The sequence below is a fragment of the Aspergillus pseudoviridinutans genome, assembly GCF_018340605.1.
Source record: "Aspergillus pseudoviridinutans IFM 55266 DNA, scaffold_3, whole genome shotgun sequence".
Classification (NCBI taxonomy): domain Eukaryota; kingdom Fungi; phylum Ascomycota; class Eurotiomycetes; order Eurotiales; family Aspergillaceae; genus Aspergillus; species Aspergillus pseudoviridinutans.
Genome location: NW_025091283.1, coordinates 3,753,896 through 3,779,576, shown reverse-complemented (window position 1 = coordinate 3,779,576; position 25,681 = coordinate 3,753,896). Strand labels below are relative to the sequence as shown.

General features: G+C 51.8%; 8 protein-coding genes across 8 annotated transcripts; 3 read left to right on the top strand and 5 right to left on the bottom strand.

Annotated features, from left to right (window-relative positions):
- Positions 1-141: 141 nt before the first annotated feature.
- On the bottom strand, positions 142-1,186 carry Asppvi_005073 (uncharacterized protein; the record flags this gene model as incomplete). The annotated part of the gene is made up of 3 exons (XM_043301003.1): positions 142-242; positions 314-925; positions 1,018-1,186. 3 exons carry the CDS (start codon positions 1,184-1,186, stop codon positions 142-144), a joined length of 882 nt encoding a protein of 293 aa, XP_043156938.1.
- Positions 1,187-2,093: 907 nt separating this feature from the next.
- On the bottom strand, positions 2,094-4,066 carry Asppvi_005072 (putative GTP binding protein (GTPBP1); the record flags this gene model as incomplete). The annotated part of the gene is made up of 3 exons (XM_043301002.1): positions 2,094-2,374; positions 2,433-3,951; positions 4,016-4,066. 3 exons carry the CDS (start codon positions 4,064-4,066, stop codon positions 2,094-2,096), a joined length of 1,851 nt encoding a protein of 616 aa, XP_043156937.1.
- A 983-nt stretch (positions 4,067-5,049) lies between these two features.
- On the bottom strand, positions 5,050-5,340 carry Asppvi_005071 (U4/U6-U5 snRNP complex subunit LSM3; the record flags this gene model as incomplete). Its single annotated transcript, XM_043301001.1, has 2 exons — positions 5,050-5,148; positions 5,215-5,340. The coding sequence occupies 2 exons, from the start codon at positions 5,338-5,340 to the stop codon at positions 5,050-5,052; spliced, it is 225 nt and encodes a 74-aa protein (XP_043156936.1).
- Positions 5,341-5,740: 400 nt separating this feature from the next.
- Positions 5,741-7,942, top strand: Asppvi_005070 (uncharacterized protein; the record flags this gene model as incomplete). The annotated part of the gene is made up of 1 exon (XM_043301000.1): positions 5,741-7,942. The coding sequence occupies one exon, from the start codon at positions 5,741-5,743 to the stop codon at positions 7,940-7,942; it is 2,202 nt and encodes a 733-aa protein (XP_043156935.1).
- A 274-nt stretch (positions 7,943-8,216) lies between these two features.
- Asppvi_005069 (PIG-L family deacetylase) lies at positions 8,217-9,189 on the bottom strand (the record flags this gene model as incomplete). Its single annotated transcript, XM_043300999.1, has 2 exons — positions 8,217-8,896; positions 8,952-9,189. The coding sequence occupies 2 exons, from the start codon at positions 9,187-9,189 to the stop codon at positions 8,217-8,219; spliced, it is 918 nt and encodes a 305-aa protein (XP_043156934.1).
- Positions 9,190-13,782: 4,593 nt separating this feature from the next.
- Asppvi_005068 (alpha-arrestin) lies at positions 13,783-15,357 on the top strand (the record flags this gene model as incomplete). Its single annotated transcript, XM_043300998.1, has 1 exon — positions 13,783-15,357. The coding sequence occupies one exon, from the start codon at positions 13,783-13,785 to the stop codon at positions 15,355-15,357; it is 1,575 nt and encodes a 524-aa protein (XP_043156933.1).
- Positions 15,358-16,198: 841 nt separating this feature from the next.
- On the bottom strand, positions 16,199-17,680 carry Asppvi_005067 (integral membrane protein TmpA; the record flags this gene model as incomplete). The annotated part of the gene is made up of 1 exon (XM_043300997.1): positions 16,199-17,680. The coding sequence occupies one exon, from the start codon at positions 17,678-17,680 to the stop codon at positions 16,199-16,201; it is 1,482 nt and encodes a 493-aa protein (XP_043156932.1).
- A 2,146-nt stretch (positions 17,681-19,826) lies between these two features.
- afeA (adenylate-forming enzyme AfeA) lies at positions 19,827-21,790 on the top strand (the record flags this gene model as incomplete). The annotated part of the gene is made up of 3 exons (XM_043300996.1): positions 19,827-20,021; positions 20,241-21,343; positions 21,397-21,790. The coding sequence occupies 3 exons, from the start codon at positions 19,827-19,829 to the stop codon at positions 21,788-21,790; spliced, it is 1,692 nt and encodes a 563-aa protein (XP_043156931.1).
- Positions 21,791-25,681: the final 3,891 nt, after the last annotated feature.

Genomic DNA, 25,681 nt, shown 5'->3' with positions numbered 1-25,681 from the left:
CTTACGAAGTACAGCGAGCAGTATTTGCACATAAATGACATTCAGAATAGTAGATGACGATCTCGAGGGCGATACATTGAGCCGAAGTGCTACTCATAAATAAAACCCAACCGAACTTCCAATCACTCAGTCTCCCCGATCTCAATGATTGCCATGCTTGAACACCTTCCCCAGCCGCTCCTTCACATGTCCCATCTTATGATGGTGACTCCCCGAATCGCTCTTTTCGTCAGTACCTTGGTCTGTGAACCCGTTAGCTTAGCTACCGTCCACACCTCACGCATGCACAAACACATGAAAGGCAAATACTAACCAGTCTTCGTCTTCGACTGCTGTCCGTCCATCTCCTTCTCAAACTCATACGCATCCCGAGGCGCAGGACCCTGCGGTCCCTTCAACGCCTCGACGCTCACATTCTGGGTCGTAGTAGGCGGGGCGCGCTCAACCCCGCCAGGTACGCCGCCGTCGTCCTCCTTCTTCTGCGAGCTGCTGTCGCTGTCGGGCATAGTCTGAGATCGTTGTTCGGGGGCAGGTTTCTCGGGTTCAGAGCGACTGGGTGCCTTGTTGCTGCTTGAGCTTGCTGTGTTGCTGGTGCTGCTGGTGGTCGTGTCGGCCGAGCTCGCGGTGGGATTCGTCTGCTCTTGTGCGGGCGAGGGTTCCTCCACGGCTGGGTTGCCGGGTCCGGATCCTAGGTTGGTGTCGGGGGCTGTAGATTGCGATTTCTCCTGTGCAGGTGCAGGGGATTCCTGCGGAGCTACAGGGAGAGCGGTAGTGGTCCCTGCGCCGGCTCCGGCCCAGGCTCCCTGGTCCGAGGTGCTGTGGGCGGAACTGACGTCCGTGGGCTTGACTTCGATGGGGGCAATGGATTCGAGTGGCTCGGGGATGACGGCGGTATTATCTTGAGTCTGAGGGGCGCCTGGTTGTTCTGTGTGCTGAGTGTTAGCCGCTGAGTCTCTACCCATAGCATACCCTACCACTCGACGAAACCATGTCGTCATGAAGGTACTCGGAACTTACCATCTCGGTTCCCAGCGTCGTATGGATCAGTCGCCGTTCCTCGACCCTGTATGCCGGAGACGGGCTCCTCGCCATGCTGAGCAGCAGATTCTGTGACTTCCTGTGGGCCGAAAGCGAGGTTTCGCAAGCCGTCTGCGGCATCGCGTACGGCCTTCTGTACAGACTCCATCTTTCGCGAATTGGGATGATAGGACGATGTACAGCAAGCAGTTTATCTATCAGTGGCGAGGTCGGTAGCGTTCAACGTGGATAGGTTATCTCTCAAGCAATGCCAAGACTGGGTAAGAGTGGTAGACGCTTAAACATAGAAGCTGGTCCAGTATCGGTCGAAGGTGGATGGCTTTAATAGAGCATAACCTTATTAACAGATTTGGGAGGCAAGAATAGACGGTCTACGTCAGTGGAGCTGGTGGCTGTTTGCAAGGTACAGTGATCACTAAGTGGCAGGTCTGTCATAGCCGTCCTGCTGCGATTGGTTTTATCGATGATATCAATTAGACTAGACTAAGCTATTGACTGATTCTTTGCGGCTGGCTGCCAGAGACACGTCGACGATCAGCTGGGGGAATGGCATCATAGCTCTCTGGAGCTGGGATGCTTGACGTCATAGCCACGTGATATCGACACTACTGCAGCAAACGGTCAAACAGGACAACGAGAGCAGCCAAGGGTGGAGGGTTAATAACGCTGTGATACACGATAGGCTTAGATATGAATGTCGCTGCAATCTCCTTGCATGGGGTCTAATCATACCGGTACTAATGCCTGCACTCAACGTCATTTATAGGATAACCGTACTGGGGTGAATAGAGAGGAACCGTATGGACAGTAAATGTATGACGACTATCGATAAATTCAACCCAGCAGGAAGGATACCCAGCAGCCTATCCTGAGTAAGCGCCTTTTCCCATGTATGGTTCATAAGGAAAACAACATGCATTCATAAAGTAGGCCCGAGCAAAGAGCACGGCTGCTTGCAGCGACGCAAGAATGAAACCAAAATAGCATAAAACCGATCAATAACAATAGCAATAAAGACAGAACCAAGTTCACACGTATCTCCAAGCAATGATGCATCACTTGGTCTTAGCTTCGGGGTTGAGGGGATGATCCGGGTCGTATCCGACACTCTTGACGATCCCCAAGCCCTTGGTTTTACCCTCCMGGAACAGGACTCGATCGCCAGGGGCCAAGAATTCCGGACGTTGGATGAATCGGAAGGCAACAAGAGCTCGATCACCGGTTCGAATGAAGGGGCGGTCAATGTCGATGACCGAGCAAGTCTGACTCACTGCGCCGACGTGTAGCATTGCTTGATACCTCGGTTTGATTGTCGTAGCGTGGGAAAGAATGAGAACTTTTTCCAAGTCAGCGAAGGAGAAATCGTACGTGAATAGCCAGGTAATAGAACGTACCCTCAGCGACAAATTCTCGGTAGACCTTGGGAGGCTGTTCGAGTTTCTTGAGAACCACCATTCCCTTACGGACTTCTTTCCTACGAACACGCTTGAGAGCAAACGAGCCAGACTGTCCCGCAAAGCAAGCATTCACCTGGATCCGCTTGCGCTCAATCGACTTGATTGTAGTAGTGGTGAATTGACCGAGAGAATCGGGGCCCACAAGCACCGAATCGCCAGCGTGAATCACCCCGGACTTAGCCACCCCAGACACCACCGTTCCGACGTGAGGAACCGAGAAGGTATCATTAATCAGGAATTCAAACGGCGCTTCGGTGTTATATTGGCCCCGGTGAGGAAGAATGTTCAGGAAAGTCCGCACCAGTTCCAGATTCTCACCGGTGACATTGGACACTTGGAAGATGGGGCAAATGCGCTGACTGACGAATTGAGTTGCGGTGTTGATGGTCTCCTCCATATCCTTCACGAAAATGGGAATCTTCCGAGCGCCGGGGGACTTGAGAATCTTGGTCAGCTGAGAGACGGTCTCCTGCAGGATCTGTGGAGGGCAGATATCGATCTTGGTGATAATCACCATGACCGGCACGTTCAGAGCCAAGGCAATACCCAGATGCTCTTTACTCATACCAATCAGACCGTTGTTGGCTGCAACCATCAGTAGACAGTAGTTGGGGCTGCTGCTCAACATGCCAAAGACAGTAGTTCTTAGGTAGCGCTCATGACCAGCGAGATCGGAGAAAGAGATCACCTTCGCAGATCGCTTTCCGATCTCTTCCCAAGAAAGTTTGCGACCCTGCGAGCTGCCGACAATCTCGCCGTGGCTATCAAAGCCCATGATCTCCAGTCCGACGGAGCTGGTCCGACCGCTCTCGACCTCATGCTTATGACGGAAGAGATTGATTCGCGCCCTGCCTCGTCCGTCATCGAGACTCCCCTTGACAAGGACCCCGAGCATAGTACTCTTCCCGGCGTCAACGTTCCCAACAACCGCTATTCTAATCTCAGCCATCTCCTCCACAGTATCCGCAGGCTGGCGGATCAAGACCTTGCCCCAAGCACCCTTGATCCGGTCATTCTTGGTTTGCGACTCCTCCGGGCCTCCCACATTGTGGGTTAGCAGGATTCGACAATGCGCCGGGAGGGAGTCTGCCGCCTCTCGCAGACGCTGCAGGGCCGTATTCCACTGCCCAAGGTCAAAGCCCATGGAGTCGCCACCATCCTCGAGTCCCAAGTCGAAGATAGTCTCCCCATGGCCCTCATCAATCCGGGCCTGCAGGATACTGCTCAGCAGCTGCAGACTATCTTCTGCTTCGTCACCCGTACCGAGCAGCAGGTCTTTCAACTTGGCCGTCTTCGGTGTATCGGATAGCGTGAGTTGGTCAAGGATATCCAGTTCCGCGTGGTCCTCGGTGGCTTGGGCCACGCTCGCGGTCGAGTAGCCGCTATCGCTCGGGGCCACCTGGCCGGAGCGATGCGACTGCTGCTTCTCTGCATATTCTGCAAATTCGCTAAGGGCCTTGACGGCGCACAGTTAGCCGGAATTCAACGAGTTTCGTCGCAAGATGACAAGGGTATCATACTATCTCGCCTCTCCGCCGCTCCTCGAGAGAGAGTTTGGCACCCTGTGGCATGGCCGGATTCAAAAAGAAAAGAAAAGATCAAAGCACAGAGCAAATAGAAAAATGGGAGTCTAATGGAGAATTATGGAAGCTGTACTTGTTCAATCGGGGAAAAGATGAAGTCGCCTGTGGCGCATTCAGACACGTATTCGTATTATCATAATTCCACTATGAGTGTTCGAGGCAGGCAGCGTGTGAGGACTTCACCAGGACTTAACAAAGATCAGTCGCAAGCAATTAATCATATATAGGATCAAGAGGTGTCAGGAATCAAGACAGCAGGGTGGGTTGAGTCAGGCAGGTGGAAAGAAGCGCTCAGTTGCGGGAACTGGGGAAGCTTTATCGATAGCGAGTCATCGCCGCCTCGGGGACCACGAGGAGTCCTTCGACTGAGTCACGGCGCTGCACCACATGAAGGCTGTGTCATAAGGCATATTTTCTATTTGATTCATCTAGCCATATTATTTGTGGATCGAAATCTATTTCCAGAGATTCAAGTGATGTAGCGACCGCTACTTTCATGAGGCTCTTCGTTAAGGCTATGACATGAGTCCCTGTACATATTGTGCCATTATATTTCCGACTTTTCACTCCGTGATGAATGGTTCAATTGCTCTGTTCGTTTGCAGAGAATATCGAAGAGATACCTAATGGCCATCGTCTGGTTCCGTGTCTGTAGTCGCAACCCAGAATATAGCAGCCGGGGTCTACATTGCCCTATACCGCTTTATATTCCATCAGGTGAACTGCGTGTCGTCCCTAAACCTCCTATCTGATGTATCGCTATATCACGCCTGTGGAGAGATCAAGACAACCGAGTCGCCTGCGTAGAAAAGTTCTGGGTCAATGGCGGTCGAATATCGAGACTCAAGGTTTCATTTCGAGCTCACCTCGTACAAAGAGCATCTCCTCTTGCTTCTTTATTGTCTGTATTCGGCGACCGACATGTTAGCTCATGTCCATGACCGATTGACCGCGATCTCAGCGATGGGTGGTCATACTCGGATGGTCTCCTCTTCATTCTCATCTTCCTCCACCACGTAAATGGTCTCCTCGACATCACCCAGCACAAGATTGCAGTGGCTATCGTACGCCTGCAAGAATACCATGTCAGATCCAGCATTGCGCAAAAAGCGCGACCCGCACTCAGATCAACTCACGTGTAGACGACCCTTGAGCTCGCGATCGCCGCGGAGCTTCACGAAAACGATCTCATCGAGCGAGAGGCGGACCAGATCCAAAGGTTCGGAGACAGATCCAGCGCCAGTATCCTCAGTGTCGGCCATGTCTAGACAGCTAGGTAAGACCGATAAAAGCTACCACCACAAAGAGGCTAGCTTGTAATTGGCGATGGTTGTGGACGACAATTCGGGAGTAGAATACGCCTGAGAGTAAAATCCGCGGGCACAGACAATGGCAGGGATTCTGCGCCAAGAGTGCAGCGACCAACCAGAAGAGGAGACGGAGTGCCTTGAGGCCTTACCCCGTGCATTTCCCCTCACATTGCACAGAACGCCCTGCATAGTCGCGACTTCGAGAGTGTCCTTTTTTAACATTCTTTTGTCCTTCATCTCTCGTCTTCTCTAAAATCTTCCATTTTCATCAGAATAAATTGCTGCAAAATCAGGGCCCCATGAAAGCGCCTTGATATCAGCGAACTATACCCTCTCACGTGGTCTGCTCTTCATGTTTCGATCCATTATCGGCCGCTACGGGCGCTCTTATGGGTCCTCCCGACTGACGGGCTCCGCTCCCAGGCCCACGCTTTGCCAGACACGGTCCCTGACAAGCCATCCGGATTCATTCATCGATCCTGAGTATCCAGAACATCTGGAGCAGCATCTCGATCACCATCAGACTCATCAAAGAACTCCAGGTTATCACCGGGAGAATGCAGCGCTATTGTCTCACTTCCATGCAATCAGATCTACGCTGAGCACCGTCAGCGTGTCACCGGGTGACCATGCTGAAGCACAGAAGACAGTGCCAAAAGAGCTCGAAGATGAATTCTTCTCGATTGTTCGAGATGGTCAACCGGACCTGGTCATGAACGCATTACGCGATCCCAGGTTTGAAGTCGTGGTTGGATCGTTACCTGAGAGCACCTTTGTAGAAGTGTTTCGCTTGCTGTCTCCTGCCTACTTTATTGATCCGTTTCGAGCAATTTATCGCCCGTTGCATCCGTCTGCCGTAGCGCTCAAAGGTTACCGGCAATTGGACAGAATCTTCGATACGTTTGCTTGCAATCTTGCCTCCGTCGTCTCGATCAGACGGTCGGCGGGTCACACACTTGGGCTAGCAGAGTACACCCATCTCCTGGACTGTGCGCGGTCTACCGGCGATGCGCTGATGGCTGACCATGTATGGCATGCCATGATCCAGGACGACGTTGTCCCCGATGTGCATTGCTACAATTACTACATGGAAGCCAAGATTTGGAATGGGGCCTACACTGGTCGAGAGAAGTACCATCTGCGAATGACGCCGTTCGCTTACCGTAAGCGACGCTTCGACGACCCAAACTTGGGCTGGAAAGGCTATGGGACTGCCAACCGCAGCGTCCGTAAGGAGGTCATGCAAATTTTGAACGAGATGACAGAAGAAGGCACTGCGGGCGACGAGGCTACTTACGTGAATGTGATTCTGGCGTCTTGCCGGGTGGGAAACGTGTCAACAATGAAGCACGTGTTGAAGACGGTTTGGAACGTCGACGTGGATGCCCTGGCGGCGCAGGGAGAGCCATCGAGTCTTCCTCACCCCAGGGAATACGATCGTTCGTCACCTCTGTATCCAAGTAGTCGCCTCTTGTTCGCCGTCGCACACGCCTTTGGCAATAACAACGACATTTCCGGAGCCATGCGGGCAATCAGCTTCATATCCAGCTCTTACGACATTCCGGTCCCAGAAGAGGTCTGGCAAGAGCTAATCGAGCGGTCCTTCGTTCTTTCTCGGCCCCGTTTCGGTCAGGATGCCGAGCGCAATGAAAAAGGAAAGGTTCCATATGAGTTTCTAACCGCCGTGGTCGAAACCATGAAGGCGGAGCCTTTCCACGTCCAGCCTACCTTGGAGATCTACCAAATCCTGGCCAAGACAGCGTGGGATCAGGCCAAGCTACCAGATTTCAAGCAGTACATGGAGTCAGCATACGCGATTCTCGAAGAGACCCGACGCAAACGCCGAACTGCCCGAGCGATCGTTCAAAACTACCTGGGTCCACCTCAATCAGCCTCGCAACCCGGCGACCCGTGGTTCGACCTCGAACTGCTCGAATCTCGAGCATTTGCCGATGCAGTGCATGCATATGACGTGCTTCGCTTGCGCACTGCCCAGCAGACCGTCATCATGGAACGCCTCGCGAAACTGCTCATAATTCACCCTCGATGGGTCGGCCGCGACAACCCTACGTGGGAGCATCAACTACTTCCCCGCGTGATCGAAGAGTGGCAGGACTTCCTTCCCGAGTCGATTGCCATCCAGATCAGAGGCGGAGACGTCCAATTCCACGGAGAAACTGGCTGGGGTGATCCCCTGCTCAACACACACAGGAGGGTTCCAGTCCGCCGGCCGACCGTCGATAACGGCCTGGTCCTCGACGAAGACGCCCGGGAACTCGATGACGACTTCATCTGGGCGTGCTACCCTGCTAAATTGCGAGAAATGCCGATCCCTACTCTTTGGCGGTTGTTCAAGGGAGTGACGAAACGCACTGCCAACCCAGTGAAACGGAGAGCTGTTCTAGAAGACGCAGTCGAAGCCGACCCGCTGGACGAATGGGCTGCTTTGCCTCATGCTGCTGAAGCGGAGCCCTTCTCGCAGAGACCGCCTGGGTGGACTGCGAACGACGAGAATGACTTTGATCCCACAACTGGTCCTCTCGTTGTTGCTTAGGTGATCTTTCATGTTAACGGCGCCTTATTTGTACAATCCATTTCGATGTGGATCATGTTGTTTTTCCGTCCTTTAGCTGCCGATGCTTGTCAGATACCCCATTCAGAGCGTATGTATGCCGTGTTCTGCTTAAAGGTCACCGATGCCACTTGTCATATCATCGGCCATTTTATTCTCCTGTCGATCGGTGTTCTGATGTTCATCTCATTTCCATTTGTGCAAATGTACAAGTACATACAATCGAAATCTGCCTCCCAATGGAGATCGTACACAATCATACCCTCACCCTCCTCAAATCATTAACAACCATATACCTCCCCAGCGTAATCCACCCATACCGGAACCAGACCATCTGGCTCTTGTGCGCCTTGACCATAGCCGCCTGCGCGCGGATATACTCATCCACAGAACTGATGAACAGCAGTTTACCCGGCATATCATCCTTCCCGCCCTTGGCCGCACCGGCAAAGATCGACCCCAGCGCCCCGCTCGCCATCGTCCACGGCGCATCCAAGACCCCAATGTACTTCCGTAGGATATTCGTCGTAGTAAGCGTGTACAGCGTCACGGGGCATGTATACCCGGCCTTGTCCTTCATCAGGGCACGGAGGAAATGCACAGCGCCGTGGTACAGCGAGCGGTGGTTGGGATGGTTGCTGACACCATGTTTGTCGAAGGTGATCAGGATGTCGATGGTTGCGGTCGGGGCGCCCGTTCCAGCCACGCGTTTCCTGGCTGCGGATGACTGCGACTGCGACTGCGAGGCGAGATCGGGCGCGAAGGCGGACGCCAGCAACGAGGAGACATCGCTCTCGGACCAGGTGGCCGTCATGCTATCTGGGAAGCGGGCGGGGTCGTCGATGATGAAAACGTCGGACTCGGCGCGGAGGCCGAGGTGTTTGGCGCTCTGTTGGAGCTCCTTTTTGCGGATGTGGCCGAGGCCGTCGGCGTCTCCTGAGGGATCTGGGTTAGGGGGTTTGATGGGGGAGAGGGCGCGGGGGAAGCGTACCGCTGCTCAGACAGAGGATCTTCACATGGTTACCCAGCTCCGGTTTGGTCAATGCCAGCACCGTGGGGGAGAAGAACATGGCCTCATCGTCCGGGTGGGCGATCAGCAGGCATATCCGTTTGTTGAAGAGGCGGGGGAAGTTGCGCGCAAAGGGAGACGAGCTGGTTGAGGAGAGGGTCCAGAAGAGGAAGATGGCGGAGAGGGTCAGGCCCCATGTCACCAGGGACGCGGTGAGCATGGTAGGGAGGATTGAAGAGAATAAATCTCTGCAGCTATTCAAGTATGCGCAAGACCAATTGACTTGCCCCGCAACCTGAGGTTCAATTGATGTAATGCAAAGCTGTCAGTGTCAGCTTAGGCGGATGCGGATTGCAGGTGGGGATTCCGCATCATCAACTCCACCGGTCAGTCTCAGCTTCTCATTCTCTGTCCGCTTTCATCAGCAATGATTGTAAACCACCATGAATCCGAAGACTGAGCTGATATTCCACAGGGGCGAGAGTCGATCGCCCAATGGCAAATAGACACGGTGGCACAAATGAAAAGGGGAAGCGATCTGGCTCTTGGTGCAACTCCAGATACGTTCCCCTGACGATCTGCGGATAAGGCCACGTGACCAAAACATTGGACTCTGGACTGCTTCAGCCCTTCGACTTTGCTTGATGCAAGGTGAGTGCGTCTGTGCAGTGTATACTAGCTTTACTTTTTATGTGCGATATACCTGCCAGTATTAGCTGCGCATTGAGAGCTTCATTCCGTTCTTGGTAGCGCAAACTGATCAGGGAGCAGTGGGTTTTAAAGATTTAGATGCAGCTTGCATGACCGTTATGATATATAAAGTAAGCAGACCTACAATCGCCGTCATTTTCGAGACTGAAAGAGACATAATATCGAGTTCGCTGGAGACCTCATCTCTAACGTAATGACATAAATATCAGAATTAATGAGGAAGGCAATGGCAGAAATGACACAATATTAGACAATTTTCTGATCGACGTTGGCCATAACTCCAGATAATGGCATGATCTTACGCGTAATATGCTGAGACCATTCATCAGGTAATCGATATCGCTCTGTCATCACGGCGTACCAACATGAGTGGTTCGAGAGGCCATCGGCGTCCTCCGCCAATTGGCCCGAAGAAGGAAAAGTCGATGGTTCCAAGTCAGGGTCAGCAAGACGGTCCCGTCCGCGTCTAACCACGGTCCAGATTCATCTGATGATTGATGAATTGAGTGATTTACGATGCACGGGGCAGGTTTGAAAAAGAATTAGTCTACGGTATGGTGAGAAAAATCAGTTGAAAATAAACTAAACTGAGGCAATTGTGGGAGAGGACCAATAAGAAGGCCCGGTTCGACCTAGTGATGCGCGATTGAAAATTTCCGAGGAACCAGGTGAGAAACGGAATCCACTCGGTTAGTCTAAGGCGTGTAAATGGAATCCACCGGCAAGCGAAATCCGGGCAGTATCCGATTAAACAGTCGGAGGTTCCCGCGGAGAGTGCAAAGTGCGAAGAGGTTGTCCAATGTGCGCATACAGAGTAGGGTAGATGCGCTAAGATCAGCAGCCCACCGGTATGAGAAGGTGGACTTGGGCTGAACTTGTTTCGAATGCGATTATAAATGATATAGAAGACACCGAAGACGTGTCTCCTATAGTGGTTATGATTTGATGGCATCGGTATCTAAATAATAAGTAACTAATTGTATGGTATCACTTGAAGTCTCAGACCCATAATGGCAATATGGCTCAGTCTTAGCTGTCACTCCCAACTTCCGGAAAGGGCAACTTCTGCGCCGGACGGGACTCCATATAAAATCTCCATCGGACTTCCACTATATCAGTTAGTAAACGCACCAGGATGACTAGAATTAGCATCGGTATCAATAATGGTAGTGTATATCAGCTCCGATGTCATGAACCACATTGCCGTGAGCAATCCGACTTCATGGCATGATCGAGTCGGGTATGATGGTATCACTCGGAATGAAGATCCTGAGCCGACTTCAAAGTTTTGGCGACTCGGAACGACAGTCATCAGTCCGCCTTCAGCAAGTGTTTAGCCGGAATGGCAGACGGATCTAAGCAGATCTTTTTTCATATTGAGTCATAAACCCTGATTATATTGACAGTAAATTCGAGCGCAAAAGGAGGATGACTTCCAATGGGGATGGCGAAGAGGAATCTGTTAGGTAATTGGTATGGCGGCGATGCACGGTCATTCGTCAGGGGAGAGTTTTCCCTGCAGACCGACAGCGCACAGAGCAGGTCTTGACTCTTGACAGCTAGGTTGTCTAGACCCAAGGTTGTGATAAACTTTTGATATCTTTAAAAATTCATCCTCTGATGAACCTGAGAATAGATTTCGATCTCAACTCACAGACAATACGTGGAAAGATGATAACAGAATGATGAGGGAGCGTCTGCCTCCTAGTAAGAAGCGGAGAAAAAGCAAACACAAGCCAGATGATGCGATCCCCCGCAAAATCTTGAATTGCATGCAGTGCGGGGAAATTTGATTTGGACCTCCGCGGACACCTTCAGTAGGCTCAGTTTGGTCTATCGGATGCTTAGCCAAGAATGGATGTTGTAAGGAGAAGTGACAATAGCGGTAGAAACAATACCTTGCCATCCCTGATCTGGAGACTTCTTCCACTCTATTTCTTTGGAATTGGGCCACTCGTTTCTAATTCTCCCTCTGGGCTCTGCTTTCTAGAACTGGAAAGATGTGGAACCTCACCGAGCCGTTCCCAAGCGAAAGGAAAATTCTGTAAAAAATTTTTCATTTTTTCCTGGACGCTAAGCTTAATCCGGTCTAGCTCGGATAGATTCGTCTAGCGACTTCGCTCCGTTCTCTGGATGTTGCCCCTCTTGGGTGCGCAGTCCCAGAGGATCTTCAATTAGCGTTACGCCTTGTCGAGGCGTATTGTATTGTAATCCGGTGTATCGTTGCCGGTCACTCCTGGTAAGAGAAAACCTTACGCTAGACCGCCTCCGGGAACCCAAACTAAGCTGCTTCCTATTTCTCCGTACCTCTTGACTTTTTGGACTTTGGTACCAAGACTCAGCCTCGAGAAGCCGCCAGAGCACTGAATGACGCCACGTGATGGTCCGATGACGGCAGCTGACCTTCACCAGGGCATTTCGGCCGTGCTAAAAATGTGGTCAGGTGCTTGCACTTTTGGCTTGGATTTGGTCCATTCGGCCTGCTGGACGGATAATCGGCCTGCTACAAAGCACGTTGTCAGGTGTCATATGCTTCTCTTCGTGTTGCCGATTTGTGGTTAGTTCCAAGGGATCCAGAGCAGCTGGTCATATTTGCGCATCAACGACTTGCGTGTTTGTTGTCGTGGCAGTCCTAATTCCAGACACATACTGGACCAATTGGGTTGGAAATTGTTGAGCATCGAATGTCTAGACCGTCCTGACTCAGCCATTGCACCCTTGGTTCAACTATGACAATTGCATATTGTTTTGAGGACCTTTATAGTCCGTATGCCTAGAGAAGTATCCTCATACGCGTAGTCTTCCAACAAGGTTATCAAGATCTACCATGGGCTCGACTTAGTCTAGCGGAAATCCTAATCAACTTGACGATATCCCGGGTTTGCTAACCGCTGGTCCATCACTCGCATTGTGACTCATTACGCACGGTGCTTCGAATCTGCTATGCTTGCTCTCGGACATGATCGTAGCGTGTAGATAGACACAGGGGAAGTATCAACCAATTCCCCGATGCATCATAAAATTTGCATTCATGGAGTCGTTGCAGATTGTGGGGTATGTACCTTGGCTAAGGGCAATATATGCCAATGGTTTGAGCCTATGATTGAATGTTGCAGTCACATGGGAGATGCGAAACAATGGATCACCGATCGTGTGTCTACAAGTCGTCCACTATCTAAGAGTCTAGACGGAGTCCGAGAGTTGATGATCAAGGATACTGATGAGTTAGATGTTCTCTGTGGAAATCATCAACCTTGAACATGCTGAAAACGGTGCCGCTATGAGTATGAGTAAGACTATGAGTCAGATAACTATATAGTAGAATAATAAACGTCTAGACAAGTTCGTGATGTAATCATCTGGATCACCAACCACACCACAGTCGCCAAACACACTGAAGTTGAAAGCCTCAGGCCACAAGTCTCACTCATGCCCTGAGACAAGAAACTTTTTTTAGCTCGGCGAATTGGCGGTATTGTAATATTGTCACGTACGGTAATCCGTATGGTAAGTCCCACTATGACGCCTTTTTCTGCCGTGACCCACTAGATTGTGCCTTCCTTGGGCGATGTGACGGAGACATGAGAGGGGCCCGTTCAGAAAAAAAAATAGAAAATTCGGAAAAAAGAGCGAAAAAGGCGTCACAATGCAATGGATGGGACCTGTTGTTACATGCAAAGTGGGAACCTCCTAGAAAAATCTTAATAGAAAGGGTTGTATATCCATTCTCTGAGTCTGAGCTAATAAAAGCAAGGTTGTCTGCTTTCATTCAAAGGGAGCTGCTTGCCCACTATTCTCCTTTTCTATTGTTGCTCTACTACTCTTGCCTCTCGCCTCATACATCCTTCACCCCTCCAAGGCATCTTTCAAGCCATCTTCATACAACCTATAGTTCAATTGCAATAGTGTCATGTTGTGGATTGCCATCCTCGCCTCTCCACTCCCTCAAACTGAATCCTGAGTTGATATCACATACGAGTAGCAACAGCACCGCACCAGCGCGAGCTTCCAAGGTCCGAGCTTGATCTCCAGTATAGGCGCATCTGCCTGCCTATTGACACTACCTCTTCAGCTGGTCTAAATCGGCAGAGAACGAGTCACCATGCCTGGCCGTCTCCTTTCCAGTTTTGTTCGGCCCGCTGCTCTCCATTCTCTATCCTCACACTCGAATTCCTCCTCAACCTCATCCGTCAACGAGATTCCTACCACTACTGTGGCTCCCAAGAAGCCCCACGCGCACACTGATCGAGCGAGGTCTCCAGAGCGTCGCCTGTCCTTTAGCATGGACCACCTGATTCACCCTCACAGAGACCACAGCAAAGAGAAGAAGCGCAGTCATGGAAGGTCAGCGCGCTCGAAGGAGCGTTACGGCAAGGAGGATATCACTGCCGCTGCCGCCAAGCTGGACGTCATTGTCGAATCTCCACCCCTCGTCTGCTACGGAACCCCTGCAAACTCGACAGGCGCTTTATTTTCTGGACGTTTGAGGATCACAGTCTCCGAGCAGGCCAACGCAGTCACCCTGGATAAGTTCGATATGCAACTGCTCACCAAGATTACTACCAAGAAGCCTGTGTCACGGGAATGCCCCAGCTGCGCAGCACGGACGGAGGAATTGACCAACTGGAACTTCCTCACTGAATCGCTCACCCTCAAGCACGGAGAGCATGATTTCCCCTTCAGCTATCTGTTCCCTGGTCACTTGCCTGCGTCCTGCAATGGGTCGCTGGGTCAGGTTGAGTACTACCTTTCTGCGCGCGCTCACGACACCAACGGCGAGGAGTACATCTACAGAATGCCGTTGCACATCAAGCGCGCCATACTCCCGGGCAACGACAAGTCTTCCATCCGCATCTTCCCGCCGACAAACCTCACCGGCCGCATCGTGCTTCCGTCTGTCGTTCATCCCATTGGCACTTTCCCAGTTCAAATGACATTGAGCGGTGTCGTCGATAAGGGCGAAKAGACCCAAACCCGTTGGCGTTTGCGCAAAATGATGTGGCGCATTGAAGAGCACCAGAAGATTGTCTCAGCAGCCTGCCCCAAGCACGCTCACAAGATCGGTGGCGAAGGGAAGGGTGTCCTGCACCAAGAGACTCGCATTATCGGACACAACGAAGAAAAGGACGGTTGGAAGACAGATTTTGACACCGCTGGCGGCGAGATCAACATGGAGTTCGAAGCCAGCATCAACCCTACCTGCAACCCAGTGTGTGACCTGGAGGTTCCCAATGGCCTTGAGGTCAAGCACAACCTGGTGATCGAGTTGATCGTCGCTGAGGAGTTCTGCCCCAACCGCAACACACGCTCGATCACACCTACTGGCGCCGCACGGGTGCTCCGTATGCAGTTCCATTTACACGTCACTGAAAGAAGCGGGCTTGGCATCAGCTGGGATGAAGAAATGCCTCCTGTGTACGAGGACGTGCCAGCAAGCCCTCCTGGTTACACTATGCTCGATGGTAACAGCATCATGGAGGACTATCGTGGATCTCCTCTGTCCCTCCCAGACTATGAAGAGCTGGAACGGATGGAGCCTCTGCATCTGGACAGCGACTCAGCTGGCTCGGTCCGCGGGCGGAGTCGACTTACCACCGACGACCTGACTGCAGAGCCAATGGAATCGGGAAGCCGAAGCCGCGGTCTATCTGCCGATCTCCGCTCATCCGAACATTGAACGTCTCAATCTGATTTGTCGTCCTTGCTATTCTCACGGATTCATTATCGGTCCATTCATCCTCATGACGTTACGAACACTTACGAACGGAATGATTTCTTGATTCCTTCATGAAGGAAAAGAGCAAACCAATACAATACAACGGGGAAAGGAGTTTCGAGCACTGTTTGCATTATGACGCTTTTTCTTTTATCTTAATGGCCCTATGTGGCATGCCTACGGGTGGTGTTGGCAACAAAAAAAGTTTCATCCATGGATTCGCATGATACCCACGTCTGATCTGGCGTTTGCTTTTTTCCGTGTCTTTTTCAAAAATCATGACGACCACGTGCAGATGTACATAATCTAATCTATCTCTAAGCTTTCTTGCTACGTTTCTCTGAGTGCTTATAGGTTGCCGTAAATTCCGTAGAGATGAACAACAGTAGCGTGATATCTGCTGTAGGTGTGGCAGTCCTGCTCCGAGTTCAAATGCTGGACTACAGGTAAACACCAACCAAGATGTAAACGCTCGAATACACCTCCCTTGATCATCGGGGAATTGCAGAGTGGGAGCCCTTACAGCTATCCACGTTTACACTATGTATTGTTAAAGGCACCGCACGTGAAGCTACCAGATGACCCAAGTTTGTTATGTCCAATGTAACCATCAATATTCACAGTCAGGTGAGCTGACTCTAAGCCAAGAACTGTCCGATCTGATATCTGCACTCGCTATAATAGCAGCCAAAGCCTCAGGTTTTCCATACCATCCCAAACTCCGTACGTACGCCTAGGCACCAAACAAACAAACTTCGGTAGATAACAAGCAATTGATACAATCAAGAGGAAAGGTGATTCATTATGAATCGAATATCGGCCCAAAGGCCGGTATCCCCCCGCTCTCCAAGTCGAAGACGACCCTCTTGGTGACGCGGGGGTTGCTGATGACGCAGACGGCCTCGGCTTCGAATTCAGAGTATAACCTCCGGATGATGGGGAGCATATCTACTCTCCCGGATTGATTCGTCTCGATGATCACTGGGTCGGCATCCAGCTTGGTTACGAGGTCGAAGACGTCCCGGCCGTATGTTCTGCGCGGGGAACGGGTTTGCCATACCACCCGGAGAGCGGGACGATTCTCATCGCCGAGGAAGGAGAGGCAGGGACCGATGCCTGAGCCCGTTGTGACGACGATAACGCGCTTGAAGACCCGCATGGCGTACGCGAAGCCGTAGATGAGAACACCGCGTTTCCAGATGTGTTTTGGGGGGCATTTTATGCGGGCGGTAGTCCAGTCGCCTGCTTTTGAGACCAGGCATGAGAAGCTTTGGCCGTCGGGATCAGGGAAGGTGGCAAAGCCGTGCCAGTCTTGCAAGGGGTGTGTGGCTAGCTGGATACCCTTGCCGAAGGTGGTGTTTGTGTGGTTCATGTGCAGCCTGACCGCGTGCGGGGACAGAGTTTCCCCAGAGACGGGAACTTTGCGGAGGAGAAGCCAGGGGTGGATGATAGAGAGGACTGTAACCACGAGAAACCAGAAAGCCGGGAGATGGACAAGGAAGGTGCCCAGCGGTTGGCCGGCGGCACGACTGGCCTCGCCGGAAAAGACGAGCAGGAGGATGACGAAGAGGATCACCACGACCCACGCGGAGAAGCGATGCGTAAGCTCGAAATAGTCGTGCTTCTTCATGCGGAAGGCCGGGTGAGCGACGAGGATGATGGCGAGCAGTAAGGCTAAAATGATGTAGGAGAGGACCACAGGCAGGATTGAGAAGGCGGTTTTGCCCGCTTCCCCGGCTGCAGCCCAGTACTCCTTCGACATCAGGCCAACGAAGCCTGCATACCAGAGGAAGGAAGCGATGCCGCACCCACTGTGGACCCCGCCATAGTGGTACACTTTGGCCGCGATGCGACGCAGCCGCAACGGCGCGGACCGCGGGATCGAGCAGACAATGACAAAAATGGCATTGACCACCAGCGGCTGCCGGGCCAGGCCACAGGCAAGCACGTTGGCTGCCGTGGCGTTCACAAGGGCCAGCAACTTTCGATCTGCGGTCATGACGGCAATGAAGACCGCCAGGTTGGCGAGGAAAACTAGGGAGAAGAGACGCCGGTAAATGTCGAGGGCTGTGTATCGGATGAACGAGATGTAGGCGTGTCTCTTCTTGCGCGCACCGGCCTGCGCTTCGAGGTCAATGTCCTTCGGCGAGCCATTTTTCTCGGCAAGGATTCTGGCGATCTCCTTCTCGACATCCACCAGTGTGACGTTGCTGGGATTTGATGAATGGGAACTGCACTTGGCAGGGGGAGGTATTGAGATTTCACTCTTCTCTGACAACGACATGTTGCTTTTGTGAAATGAAGACATGGATGGAAGGATGCGGAGGATACCAGCACCGGTAGTATAGAGGTATGAACAGTGAAGGTCACACTTGATAGCAACACACTCACGGCGGTATGACGGCACCCTGCGCCTTTTGAGTCTTGACTTGCGATGACATCTCCCCAGATGGGGCTATTGCCCGAACTGTGCGCCTACATTAGACAATCGAATAGTCTCTAGACCATCCGTAAAGTTCGTGACATCCGCTACGGCACTGTGCCGCATGCATGGACCTCGGCAAGCGTCCGGCGAGACACTGAACTTTTTCGCCATCCACCATGTTCTGAGGATGTGATACCACCGTACGGAGCTCCGTTCCGCATCACTAGTCACCTCCAAGGGCTGTACCAATGAGCAGCCGAAGGCAGCATCACGACGCCCTTGCCTCAGCTCCTCATTTCCCAAAATGGGTATATCAGGGAACCAATGACAATGGCACAGAGAGGGGAACCCGACCCATCTGGTGCCGAATTGGGTGAACCGCGGGCTGCATCAGCGCAGCTTAAGAGGAGAGATATCAGACTTGAGTGGCTCATGCAGCCCGGGCAAGGTTGCATGAAGAATCCTGGTCTGAAAACAGGGCGCCAGTAAGGAACGTGAGTATCAGTGGCGTTCGCATGGTCCACCGGTCAAGCCCGTTCTAGGAGCAGAAATTACCAAGATAATGGATTCGAACCGCTCATCGGACAGGCGGAGTTGCCAGGCGATGCAGGATCTTGCAGATCCCTTGACAGGTTCGTCAAATACGCACACTTGCGGAGCTGAGCGCACAGATGCTTGCTCCAAGATCACTGGCAGAAAGACAATGGTGGAATCACTTCATCACATTCTGAATGGGCGGGCGGGCTGGCTGGGTATAGCGGTGGGGTGTAGCCCGTGGGTGGTGGGTGCGGTGATAGTGGCACGAATTTGGAACGAGCCAAAGTCACTTTGATGAGCCGTCTATCCACATTGAGAGTCAATGCGAGCAAATCCTGCACGGATATCCGGGATCTGATCGACCGGGACGTCAGGCTGACATGGATCACGGATCTGAACGAGCATGGCGTGGGAGGGGGTCCTGTGGAATGTAGATCATCCCTTGATGGCCTCTGCAACTAGTTTTCTAAAGGTTCATCGAGAGCGATGGTATGACTGGTAGACACAGCCGAGGCCACTACTAAGAATTCCTGAATGGGGAGGAGAAGAGAGGATAGCGCCGGGGTTCAGCTGGACAATGGAATACTTGGTGGACTAAGGACAGGGAATACAACAAGAAAAAAGTGGATACAAGAGATTGCCAGAGAGCTAAGAAATGACGGTGACGAACCGGCTGAAAGGGTAAATGGAGACCAGTCGGATGAAGTTGAAGTTGCTGGAGTGATGGAGCGATGTGAGATGGGTGTGAGGGAGGCACTCGTGCTCAGAGATTGGCTCGATAAAGTTATGGAGTCACAGGATGATCCCCAGAAGTGCCGCCTGGTCTGAACATGTTCGTCTGAATATCAACACTACTACTACTTCTAGACTACTACCTTACTAGTAACTACCAAGAACAGGGATTAGCCTAGATATTTATTGCATATTTTTTTCTTTTTACTTTTTCTCCTTTGTACTGACCCACCCCGCTGCGATCTGAATGCTGAACAGAGTGTGTTCATTCGCTGCAGCCTCTCCCAAGCGTCGGTCGAGGACGATCAGTGAGGTGCTGATCTGAGAGTCTCGTCCAGGTGATTTGATTATTCTAAGCATAAGCGGTGATTAGCAGTCTAATTTCGATGTTTTAGACTAAGATCGAGGCTGATACAGACGGTGTTTGGGTGTTTGCGCCACGCCTGCTGGCAATTCCAAATCACGGAGATCTCGCATCTAGGAAATTGGAATTATCGCATAGGATCACTTCATTGTGACAACTACCTAAAGATTTGAAATAGAAGATTCAAATGCAAATGGCAAGCTATTTATCACTGCGTCTCCCCATGGAGCAGAAGGGTAGAATTTTTCTTCGCATCTTCATCAGACTTGCTTCGCCGGCTTTACAAGCGAGGACGCCCAGATTCACCACCCATTAGCTCCTATACATTTCTTTCTCCTCTTCCCTTTTGCTTTTCTTGTCTAATACTTGGAGATGGGTCTCTGGGAAAGGTCGTCAGCAATTTCCGGGCCAGGAGCTCGGGGCCCAAGTCCTGAGGCTCACCATGTATACACCGACTTGTTGACCTTTTGCTTCGACGGCCCCAACCAGTATGACCAGCGGCGACCGATCTTCATAGACGCCCAGGACCCCTCGCGTTCACTCAATGCCAGTCAGTTTCGGCTGCTGGTAAGAACACTCATAGCCGGACTCAAGGCTCATCATGTGCAGCGCGGAGACTGCGTATTGGTCCATTTGGGAAATTCTGTACGGCTCCCTGCAATCCACACTGCTCTCACCGAGTTTTACGCCTCCTTCCGGTTTTGTGCAGTTGCTGGAGTTTTAGCTTTGTCGTTCCTACATTCTTTTGCGGCGGACTAATGTACTAATGATTTCTCATGCATGTAGATCATATACCCCGCACTATTTTTCGCTATCATCGGCGCTGGCGGTGTGTTCATGGGCTCCAATTCTCGCAGCCAACCTCAAGAACTCGAGCATATCCTGCAATTGGCAGACCCGAAGCTGATCATTACGTCGCGCGATGCCCTCCCCAACGTCCTCAGCGTCTCCGCCGCCCGGGGGATGCTCCCGAGCCAGGTGTGTTTGTTGGATGAATACGCTCCCGAGCATATCGCGCAATTGCTTTTGTCGGGTCGGCTGGCCTTGATTCCTGACAACGACGCTGTGTATCTGAATTTCGCGCAACTGCTCAGCTATGGGGAGAACGACTGGGTGTCGTTCAATGATCCGGCGATCGCAAAGTCGACGCCGGCCGCCATGTTCTCCACCAGCGGGACGGGCGGCCTACCCAAAGGAGCCCTCCTTTCGCACCATGCAATCGTATCCCATCACCTCAGCATCAACTATGAAGTCCCCTACGTAGTCACGCGGCTTATCTCTCTGCCTATGTTCCATCTGTTCGGGTCGCTGTGGACACACATCTTCCCGATCCGCTACGGCCAGCCGCTCTTCGTCCTCCCGCGCTTCGAGCTGACCCAGTATGTCGCCGCCATCTACCACTACCAGATCACGGAGACCTATATGGTCCCCGCCATGATTCACGTTTTCAATCGCAGTGCTCCCCCAATCGCAGATTACATGGGGACGCTGCGGTACGTCGGCGTCGCGGGTGCGCCCATCGACGGCCCGTCGATGGAGCAATTCCAGCGGCTGCTGCATCCGCACGCCCGCGCGACGCAGCTCTGGGGCATGACCGAGGTCGGGGTCGTTTTCCAGACCCGATACGGCGAGCAGGGGAACCCCGGAAGTATTGGACGTCTGTTACCTGGGTACGAGGTGCGCCTGGTCGGTCAGGACGGGAACGTGGTGCAGGGGGATTCTCGACCGGGGGAATTGTATGTGCGCGGGGCCGGGGTTCTGATGAGCTACAAGGGACGCAACGACGCCAAAGATGCATATGGCTGGTTCCGGACCGGTGATGTGGCCTACGCCCAGAACGGGCAGTACTTTATCGTTGGACGAACCAAGGAACTCATCAAAGTGAGAGGGTAAGTTTACTGGCTTCTTTTTCGTTCCACTATTAGTGCTTACTTGGAAATAGATGGCAGGTTGCCCCCGCTGAACTCGAAGCGGTCCTCCTCAAACACCCGGGTATCGAAGACGCCGCCGTCACAGGCGTCACCTCCAAAGACGGCAGCACAGAATTGCCCCGCGCCTTCATAGTTAGGGCGAAGGGACCGTCTGCAAATCGGCTGACAGCGGAAGAAGTCTACCAGTTTGCACGCCGTCAACTGGCCAGCTACAAGGCGCTAGACGGGGGGATTGTCTTTGTGGAGGAAATTCCCCGCACGGCCAGCGGGAAAATCCAGCGCTTCAAGCTGTCGCAAATGAACACGTACCGCGACATGGTATCCAGTCTGCTGGCACGGTTCAGAGGAGCCGCTAGTGGACTGGGGGGGTTGGGGTTGGTGCACAAGGGACGTGTCGCCGTGTAGCTCACTACGCTACCAGTCACTTTTTTGCTTTGACTTTTTTTTGCAGTTTCCAGGGCTACGGTCAACAGGCGTGGGCGTAAGGCATAGGCACAGGCGCTGATGGGATTGTTTTGATGGTTTGATTTTATTTCTTTGGATATACGTACATACGTACAGAGTACCTAGTTACTTGGACAGTCACACTACTCCTACAGCAGATAGATGATTAAAAAAATGACACGAACCAAACCATATCCGCGGAGTATCTCTTCCACGAACACTTCCAAAGGCTTCTAATTCTCAACCAAATTTGAGATCATACTAGTATATCCGACCAATCAAACCTGCAATCTCGTCCCCAAAAACCAGAATTTGTCATTGTGGGTTCTGGCCCCGCACGCTTACCTTAGTGTTGTTGTTTTACTTTTCCCAGTGATCCTGGCGCGCTGCCTCAAATCTCGGCTCCGCTGGCCGGACCAAGATGTGGCGCAGGTCATTTCTGTCCTAGAATCCCAGTCACCGCCTGGACGGGCTACTGCGAACCATGATTGCGTTGAACTTCTGTAGGTCTCGTTGAGATGCAGTAAGCTCCCCTTGCATTAGAAGCTTATGCACAGTGCGTACACTGTGCATGTGTCAGGTAGAAAACTCCTCGCTCACGGACGTGTGATACAGTCTATTTCGTCGAGGCCTGAGAGTGCGCAAACACTAATTATCAGGTAGAGTTCTGGCTCACCGATAATAAACACAGAGTAAATTCGCATGACTGGGCCAAGATGACGGTGAGATTCTGTTAAAATCGGGATCCTATTCCGCTAAAACGAAATCTTGGTACAGAATGCGAAATCGCATGCGAAGCGCGATGCAGGAAGCAAGGTACCTACTGCCTTGTAATCCGCAGGCTTCAGTTCATGACATGAACGGTTACGATGCATGACCATGGCTTTTTGCCACGGCCTTGGGCATGTTGGTCTTGGTTTATGGCCATGGAGGCATGTGCGTATTGTATTCTCAGGTGAATTCAAAAGAAACAGGTTCTGAAAAGACCCGAGTAACCAAACAAAGGTACTTTTGGGTACACAACATGTGAATTGCTTCCTCGAGGTGGCCAATCATCCTCGCAAAGTAGTGAGTCTGCGATGAAATACAATACGCAATTTATCCAGATCTCGAACATTGGTCAGTCATTCGCTTGATAGTGCTCACTCACATAGTTGTCACCCTTGTGTCGTACAAAATCTACTGGCTTACAGCGTATACCTAGATTCATGGCTTTAGTTTTCATGCGCACGAGATACAATACGATTGAGTAACGGGTTCGACAGCAAGCTTCACCTTGCCTCTTTGGGTATATTGTACGGAGTACTTTGGCCTCTATGCATGAGTAGACCGGCATGTGTACGGAGTACTACCCTTGCTTCTCTTCCCCCTCTGCATCCTGTTTTGACTCTTCTCGCTTCGATTGTTTTCGAAATTCGTCGAAAATGGTGCAATTGGCGCCTAGAACGACTGCTGATCAACTACTGCCACCGTGACGTCGAGTCAACTCATTCGATTGGGTGCAACCCACGCCAATCGTGTGATATCTGATCGAAGGATGATCAGCCTAATGTCAGACTGAGCGGAATAGATTGATCGACACTTTTATCGCATGCCTCGACCAGTCTCATCAATGTAATTAGAGTTGGCACAAACTGCCAACAATCTACTCGAATAAACCGCGGAAGGAATTTGACCGAGGATCGCCATGCGCCCGTGTCAAGAATCCTAGACAGCAACAGCTTATCGATCGACCCGGAAACGAGGTCAACTGAGCCGACGGATCCATTCAGCTCTTTGCTTTTTCTTTCTCTGGCTTGAGTCTGATCTGAATGCTGAATGGGTGTCTTGACGTTGGCACTATTGACTTTTAGCGCAAATAGTTGCTGCAATCTCCACCTTGTGGCGCAGGCTCACCAGCCACCCGTCGAGACATCTTCCAAAATCGAGCTGAAATCATACATTTCTCTGGGTCAATGCAATCATTCCGGTGTAGCCATATTGACCACAGACCTTCGCCGGACACTCGTGTCGCGATATCTGGTCTGGTCATCGGCGTGTGCGAGATCATGAGTGACGATCATTCGGCTGATATGCCTGTAACCCGATGCGGCAATAGACACGGTTCACTGTGCAGCAGTCACCGCCTCGCCTCATCTAGTATCCCGCGCTACGGGTGACTTGGGATGATAGCGTAGTAGATTATCAATTCTGTTGGGCTAGAGGAATAGAACACGGGATATGTGGGTTACAATAAATGGACGACCCCTCATCATCGACGTCATGGTAGCCTTGGTTCGAGGCCGACCAGCGTTGGGCGAAGACAGGCCTCCGAGTCCTCGGTCTCAGAGATCATCCTTTGCAAAAACGCGCTTGACAAGTGTCTCGAGTCAAGCAAATCGTTGATCCTTCAAGAACCTAGCAGCCTTGGTCAGCAAGAGACCGGCCGGCCAAAAGGCTCGCTTCAAATTATAGAATAGCCCAAACGGGCAGGTCGAGGATAGTGCATCATCCTCGTGGAGCGAACTGCATTGGCAAATATCCTGAATGGTTCATGCAGCCCAAGAAGCGAACAAACAAGTCTGTCAAGGTGGTGCCTTGATAATTTTTGCAAATCGCTATAGCCGCTCGTTCTGGAGTTGCCCGATTCCTGACATTGAGCTCAGAAAGTGTAGATACACCTTTCGTCGGGCCGGTATCGTGGACGCTATTTTCTGCTAGGACTGCATTTCCTTGGGTACCTGATGACGTGCCCGGATAGACAACCCATCACGGTAATCCTTTGTCTAGAGGGACGCATTCTCAGGTCAGCCATGCGTTCTCCTCCAGAAGGCATAGCCCCCTCGGGCAACAGCCGCAGGTTGCAATGCTTTAAAGAGTTTGGTCAACTGAACAACATGTGCTGCACTCGCTTCGCAATGAGCTGCCCACTCGCGGCAATCTCACATCAAGTGATGTACCGGTCTCTCAAACCCCAATGTCGCTGGTAACCTCCCCGCATTTGTCAAGAACATCCCAGTAAGGAGGGTGATGGTGCGACTCACTTTGACCACACGTCGTTGGGATTCTTATCCAGTCAACCAGGATCGGGAGCCCGGTCCTATACACCTCGACGACATGCACACCCCTGAGTGCTACACAGTAGTGAGTTTTTCTCGCCATTCGTATGCTTTCCTGGCCTCAGACAGTGAGCATTAGCGCGAATACGCAGTCAGAATAATCCTCGAGGATCTGCCCTCATCTTGTGATGGGACGACTCGAGAAATCAAGTTGGATTTGGCCAGCAGTATTTGGAGCGAGTTATGTTCTGACCCTATTTGATTCCGAACCGCAGCCTCGTAACGGTGATATAGGACTGAAGGACCAGAACCTTGCATGGAGCATATTGCACGGTAGACATTGGTTAAGCTTCGTGTTCTAGCGGTGCTTCAGTAGAGCGGCTTTCACATTATGTATGTACATGCTGGTGCCATATCCGGCCTTCATACGGGCGCGAATGCGGTGAAACGTAATTGCTGCTAACGTCCGACTGGAGCTCGGAGGGGTATTATGCCGTGTCTTCAAACAATTGGATAGCTTCGCAGCACCAGCAGAAACGAGCTCGCTTATTCAAAGTACCACGTCGCCGTTGCGGTCTGCGTCGACGTGACTGCTGACGCCCTGGCATGGGGGACGCGCCCGTGCCGGGATCATCCCAGAAGATCCTGGCAATCGAAGCCAGTCATGAAGTAAATCCTAGGAGTAACCGACAGCGAAATTGCAACAGGCTTCTTCAACGGTAAAATTTACCGGGCTCGAATTTCACTTCTCTTCAAACCGCGGCTGTAGAAGGCGTAGGGAACGATGATGCGACATTGCCCTGGCCTTTGTGGC